Source organism: Tupaia chinensis, unplaced genomic scaffold, assembly GCF_000334495.1.
Source record: "Tupaia chinensis unplaced genomic scaffold, TupChi_1.0 Scaffold143701_1, whole genome shotgun sequence".
NCBI classification, from domain to species: domain Eukaryota; kingdom Metazoa; phylum Chordata; class Mammalia; order Scandentia; family Tupaiidae; genus Tupaia; species Tupaia belangeri.
In genome coordinates this window covers 52,811-60,377 of record NW_006203549.1, presented here as the reverse complement: position 1 = coordinate 60,377, position 7,567 = coordinate 52,811, and the positions used below count along the sequence as shown (strand labels likewise).

At 36.7% G+C, this 7,567-nt stretch overlaps 1 protein-coding gene across 1 annotated transcript; it reads left to right on the top strand.

Moving 5' to 3' along the window:
* The first annotated feature begins 1,529 nt into the window (after window positions 1-1,529).
* Window positions 1,530-2,477, top strand: LOC102480816 (olfactory receptor 5B12-like). The gene has a single exon (XM_006164726.2). The coding sequence runs from the start codon at window positions 1,533-1,535 to the stop codon at window positions 2,475-2,477; it is 945 nt and encodes a 314-aa protein (XP_006164788.1). The 5' UTR covers window positions 1,530-1,532.
* Window positions 2,478-7,567: the final 5,090 nt, after the last annotated feature.

Sequence of the window (7,567 nt, the reverse complement as noted above, 5' to 3'; positions counted from 1 at the left end):
TTATCCAAGAAAACTTAATACGACTCAGGAGTCCAGAATCAGAAGTCTCTTTGAAGTTAAGAAATCATCTTATACAGCAGTACAATAAGCTGTCACCTAACTACTATTGTAGGTAAGCACAACCAGTTACCCTATGTAATTTGGTAGGAAGTCTATGGCTTGATAGGAAGCATAGAGACTTTAGGGAAAAAGCAAAAGTAGCTTTTCTATATTCCCCTGTTCTCCTCCCCAACAAATAAAGCTTTGACACGGGTGATGGTGAGATGTCAAAAACATTAGTCCAGGAGAAAAATAAATATTGTGACATAAAGAGAAAGCAAGTAAATATTTGCTTCGGCCTTTTGAAAACTGTTCCTTTATTTTTTGAGTCACTTAAAGACACCAAGACATCTTTAAGCATGCATCACATAGATCATGCACCTCTGTCAGGGACAGCATTGAAAGGGGAGCACCCAGGTAAGGGTCCTAATGAAGTAGAGAGAAAAATATAGATGTCCTTAAGAAAGATCCGTAACCAATACATATCTTCAATGATTAGAAACATTGGTGAAGCAGAGCAGAGCACAGTGGTATCACAACTAAACCCTCATAGGAAGGTCCTGGGTTTATAATCTGGGACATCTCCAGATGCACATACCCGTGATCTGAACTAGTTTATACTGGGGTGGATCACAGCATGAAGACCATGTAAAGTCTGCCTCTCTTTCTGTCTCTCTCTCTTTCTCTCCTTTTCTCTGCCTTTTCCTCCCCCCTGAAAACAAATAAATAAAATGTTTAAAAAAGAACAAGTTGCTGAGGGATCCTATCAGAAATGGAGAATGGATTTGACAGGTCTTGTCAAAATCTTATACCAAAAATAACACAATGCTTTCTATATTTTACTTTCTGTTAAGTTTTTTTGTGTGTATTTTGAAGAGGTTTTTCCTATAGGGCGTGTGCACTCGCCAGACAGACAGTGAGATAGAAAGCGAGAAATCACCCCCCCAGGGGGGATGGCCATGCTGCAATCCCTTCTCCTCCATTCTCCCCTAGGGATCTTGGGCACGCACGCACACGCGCCCAGCGTGAGTTTAAGGCACCGGGTCCGGGACTCGAACCACGGTCAACCACGTGGGAGTCCAGCAACATAGCCATTATGCTAACTGCTGGTCCCGCTTTCTGTTAAGTTTTCTATGTACATTTTAGACAAACATTTGCAAGACATGACAAGTGGTGAAAAACTGCAGTGTGGCAGTTTAATAGAGTACGTTATTCACCAGACAAATTAAAATGTGTCCTAGAGTTATGTGAACCATTTGGAGCAGCTGTGATCAGCAGAGACATTTCCAGTGCCCACCCACACCACTTATCAGATGAGTACTTCACTCCACCCACCCTCCCCAGCATCTGCTGCTGCTTCTTGCACGTAAACACCTCATGAACAAGAGACTCTGACCTTACTTCACTTCCCACAGTAGAGTTCAACTTAAGATAATTTTGTGTCATCTCCTCTTGCCATAGGTGCCTGTCTTCATGATTTCCAAATTACTTTGATGGCGAATATTTCAGAGGTGACAGAATTTATTCTTGCTGGGTTAACAGATGCCCCAGAGCTTCAGGTCCCTTTGTTCATGATCTTCACTCTAATTTACTTCATAACTCTAGTTGGAAACCTTGGAATGATTGTGTTGATTCTGTTGGACTCTCAGCTCCACACCCCCATGTACTTTTTCCTCAGTAACCTCTCCCTGGTGGACTGTGTTTATGCCTCAGCTGTCACTCCTAAGGTAATAGTGGGGTTTCTTACTGGAGATAAAATCATATCCTATAATGCATGTGCTACCCAGATGTTCTTCTTTGCAGCCTTTGCCACTATTGAAAGTTTCCTCTTGGCCTCCATGGCTTTTGACCGTCACGCAGCAGTGTGCAAACCCCTGCATTACACCACCACCATGACAAGTACTGTGTGTGTCCTACTGGTCATTGGCTCCTACATCTGTGGACTCATACAGTCTTCCATCCATGTTGCCTTTACTTTTCGTCTCTCCTTCTGTCACTCCAATGTAGTTCGTCACTTTTTCTGTGACATTCCCCCACTTTTGGCTCTTTCTTGTTCTGATATCTACACAAATGAGATTGTGCTCTTCACATTGGCAGCATTCAATGTATTTTTCACTCTCTTGGTTATCTTAAACTCTTATTTGTTTATTTTTGCCACTATACTGAGAATGCACTCAATTGAAGGGCAGAAGAAGGCCTTCTCCACCTGTGCATCCCACCTTACCACTGTTTCCATTTTCTATGGGACAATCATCTTCATGTACTTACAGCCAAGCTCCAGTCATTCCATGGATACAGACAAAATGGCATCGGTGTTTTATACCATGGTCATCCCCATGCTGAACCCTCTGGTTTACAGTCTGAGAAACAAAGAGGTAAAAAGAGCATTCAAGAAGGTTGTTGGGAAAACAAAGTCTTCATCGGGCTTAGCTTTTTAATTATGCATTGTTTGCAAATCATGTGAAACCTCCATCAAACTTCTTGTGTCTAAGAATATTTTAAAACTTTATTTGTATCTGGTCTATAATTTCTCTGAGCAGTTCCTTCACACAAGACACCTGTTCTGTTCATGCTTTGGGAATATGACTAAGCTAGAGAATATTACCTTGTGATGCATTACATTTCCTAAAGTTAGTACTCTTCTTACATATATTGGTTTGTCAGAAAGTCATTAAATATTTTTCCATGTTTTTATTTGCAAAAATTAGTCATGACTTTCTGACAACTCACTAAAACATGAAGTTATAACAAAATGAAGAACCCTAATACTGATAGGTAAGTTTATTAGTTTGCTAGAGCTGACTTAATAAAATAATGTAGACTGAGTGACTTAAACACCGGGAAAAACAAAACAAACAAACAAATAAATGATATATATATGTGTGTGTGTATGTGTGTGTGTGTGTGTGTGTGTGTGTGTGTGTATAAATTCTGAAGTTTCGAAGTTTAGGTTTGAGATGTCAGCATAGATTTTCTTTCTTCTTTCTTTTTCTTTCTTTCTTTCTTTTTCTTTTCCTGAAATTTGTCTTCTTGGCGTACAGATGACCCTCCTCAAATGGGTCCAGAATGCCAGTCAACTGCAATGGGATCAAGACTATCCACTCTGAATCTCTGGCTGTAATGGTTTTATCAAGTGGATACTGGCACAGGACAGTTTCACAGAGACATATTTTTTAGGAGACAATCCAAAAAATCACTAGTATGTATAACCCCAATGACGTGGTGGGTTTCAGGCATTAATTTTGGAGACACAAAATCCAGATGCTAACTTTTTTAAATTTTCTGGAGGGAAAAGTCCTAGAAGCCAACTCTCTTATCAGTGCAGGGCACACTGGTCACAGTGGTTACTTAAGACCATGGTGGACAGTTTTGGAAGAAAGCGTCCCATATGCTGATTTTTCTCTTCTCAGCATGTGCACTTTACATTTGGCTCTGTCACAACTTGCTTATTAGAAGTGAAATGTCTTATGGCCTGGTACCAGCCTCTCCAAACCACAAGCTGGATACTTGGTGATGGCAGCTCTAAATCCACAGGCTTCTTATCTAAATTGTACTTGTAAGTGAAATTTAACATAAACACCTCTCATAAGAATCACAACACAGCAAACATTGCATCTATGTCACTTCCAGGAACTGGACTTGCCAACTAAGAATAAGTTCCTGGGGTCAGTAACATCTATACAGTTTGGCCTCTCTGTGACCTCAGCTGCAATTTGAAGGGAAACAGAGTCTGCATTAGTATTAAAAGGATCACTACCAGCCAGCAGGTGTCATTGAGGTAGAGGTGATGAATCCCAGATGACCAGTTTCACAGCTAGTCTTCAGAATCACAAAGGGCACATGTGTGTATGTGCCAAACATTCCAAGAAGAAAGTAGAGAATAAGAGATTGTGGTGTGTCCATCCTCCTGGGGGCTGATTTCTCACTTTCCTTCTTTCTCACTGTCTCTGAAGAGTACACACACCCTACAGCAAAAACAAAAACAAACAAAAAATTTCTAAGTTCTCTGTTGAAAATAATAAACGATATATATTTTTTATTTAAATTTATTTATTTATTTACATTTAGTCACCATTACAGCATACCAAATGAATTTCCCCATCATGAACACACTGTATATTTAGTTACCAATATTACCATATACATTATCATTAACAGATAATTTTACATTTTTGTATCTCTTAGGTATTTTGTTTCTTTCTTCCCTCTTTGAAAAATTATTTATTTAATTTTATTTGTTATTAAAATTATTTAATTCATTAGAGAGAAAGAGACAGAAAGAGAGGTAAGCTAAAAAGCAAGCTGCCAGGTCTGGAACTCGAACCACATTCATCTATGTGGGAGTCTAGCACCTTAATCACCAAAGGTGCTGGCCTACTTTTTAATTTTTTTATGTCTTATTTATATTTGTTGTATATCTCTATAGCATACAATATTCTTTTTAAGTGATGTAGATGGTCATATCCTTGATTTGATTGTCCTATACTACATGAATATTCTGAACATCCATATTGAATAATTTAGAGATGCACGACAATTGAATGTGATTAAGAAGTCATAAAATAAGAAAAATTTTAAAATTATTAAAAGGCTCCTTCCTATGCCAAAAAGCAAGCAGGTAAACACACACATTCATATTCTTCTAAATTAGGATTCATTCCATGAAAATCCAGCTCTAAACTAGAATTCAAAATTCAACCTACTATTTAGGCTAAGTCATCATTTATTCACTTCCACAGTATAATAATCAAAGGAAAAGAAAGTATCCTAACATGCTCTTTGACTTCAATAGTTGTTCTACTCAGTGCTATCCAGACTATTGGTGAACAACATGCTCAATTCTTGGTACTCATTTTTGGTGTCAGGGAAATGTATTGCTTTCATACAATTTTGAGTGAAGTAAGGAGAAAACAGAAATTCTACAGGATTGGGACCAGCAATTGGCATAATGGCTATGTCACTGGACTCCCATATAGTCAACCATGGTTGGAGTCCTGCACCCAGTGACTTAAACTCACGCCAGGCGCATGTGCATGTGTGCCCAAGATCCCAAGAGGAGAATGGAGGAGAAGGGATTTCGGTATGGTCATCCCCCCAGGGGGGATTTCTCACTTTCTGTTTCTCTGTCTCTCTCTCACTGTCTTTCTGGAGAGCACATGTGCCCTATAGCAAAAACCTCTCCAAAAAAAAAAAAAAAAAAAAAAAAAAAAGAAAAAAAATTGAGGAAAATTAAAAAAAAAAAGAAAAGAAAAAGAAAGAAATTTCAGGATAAGCTACATCTTGAAAAGCCCTTTGAAAAGCAGCATAGTCTCTGACATTTTGAATGCCTTTTACTTTACATTCACAGATTAACTGGAAATTTATTTTGAATTCATAAGGACTTTATTAATTCCTCTATTTCATTTACTCTTCCTTCTTAGTGATGAATTGAGAAAGCTCACATGAGGGTAGATTTTACCCTGGGTAGTTTAAGTTGGAAGTAGAAAGTTCTTTGGCAAAACAGCTTTCAGATATAAAGGCAATTACCCATTTAGTCAGCCTAGATTTATTGAATACCAATTAGTTACTAAGAACTACTCTATATGCTGGGATACAGTAGAAAGCAATCAGAGAACTCTTTCTGCCCTGTGGTTGTGGCATTCTAGAGAAGACAAAGAAAATAAGCCAAAGAGAAGTTGAGAATAAGTATGGAGGAAATGGACCATATTCTAAAAGGAGTAAAAATTTAAAAGTAGGCTTTGTTGGTGCAACTATGGCATAGAATATCCAGATGAAACAAAAAAATATTGTACCCCTACCGCACATGATTTATAAAAATTAAATGTACTAAACATGATGATAATTTTATAGTATTGTCAATTGGACTAGGGAGAAATGTACACATGTACACTTTGTAAGCTAAATAATGTGATTGAATGTATAAAAGAACATGAAATAAAAAATAAAATAAAATAAAGAAAAGCCTATCTAGTATATTCAATATTTGCTAATCACATCCACACCTTTATATATGTCATTCCTGAAAGAAGAACCTAATATTTTATAATGATCTCCAGCCCATTAGAATGATTAAATAAAGAGAATTATCACTTCAGTCTAGCTTGGGGAACAAAGCAGCTAAAATGTTGTCTAAATATATCTCACCTCAACTTTTCTTTTTGCTTTCATTATTTTTGATATTCCAAGGTCCTAACAATTATTTTCAAAGTAAAAAATAAATAGAGTTTATGATCCCAACAACGACAACAGAAAAATTACATTAAAGAAAACACAGAGAATAAGCTCCTTGACAATGGTTTCAGTAATCATTTTTTGGATGCAATACAAAATGAACAGGCAACAGAAGCAAGAATAAATAAGCAATACTTAGTCATACGCTCATGTAATTTGGCAAAAGAGTGAAAAGCTTGGCAGTGAAAAGTTCAATGGTTTTGGATTAAGGAGTTTTGCAATTGAGATATAGCCCTGATGTTAATTAGTTGTGAGATTTAGTCAGTCATCTCTCTACTGCAGAATCCTCTTCATTAATAAAATTTTTATTTTATTTTTATTATTATCCATACATTAAATCGCTATACATCATTTAGATTGTGAAGAGACTTTACCCAGCAAGATATATACTTCAGTCTAGCCCAGCTGAGACCACCACATGCATCCTCATCAGCAGATAATAGACCTTATCTATATCCCACAAATGTCTTACCTCTCCATTTTTTCCCCAAATTTCTTACACTCTTCCCCTCTCACACTCTCTATCCACTTTGTCCATTATAATTTTTAATACTTTTATGTTCTCCAGCCTTTCAGTCTCTACCATAGAGTGTGGACAGTATTTCTTTATCAGTCAGAGTCTTGTCAGAAGATAGTCAGAAAGCAGATGGTCCAATAAAATGGCAGTTTAAGCAGAATGTAATTTAGGAGTGACTTACAAAATGCAAAAGAAGTATAAGAAAAATTAACACAAGTTAGTATGAGCTTATTTTGATACTAAAACATTTAATCCATGCAGAGTATTTTTTCATGATATGTATTTTCTATAAACTCCTTGTGTACATGCAGGTTTATTTCTGGGTTCTCAATTTTGTCTCAATTGTCTATTTTAATGTGTGTGTGCACCAGTACTATACTGTTTTGATTACTATAGCTTTGTAACATAGTCTGAAACCAGGAAGTGTGATGCCTCCAGCTTTGCTCTTCTTTCTCAAGATTGTTTAGCTGTTTGAGATCTTTTCCATTTTATTAGAATTTTAGGATTGCTTTTATCATTTTTTTGAAAAATGTAGTGACAACATGGATAAAACTATGGTATGTTATGCTATATAAAGTAGGTCTTAGGGAAAAGCAAGAGGCTTTTGTCCATCTAGTTTGACTTAGAGCTTCTTTCCTTGTTACCAACTTTCTAATGTTGATTATCTTTCTTCACAAATGTTAGCCAATTTTTGTAATATTCTGTAAACTGTTCAAATAATCAGTGTCTCTCCAACTGCATAACAACAGTAAGCAGGAGATTGACTCGTTATGATGAAAG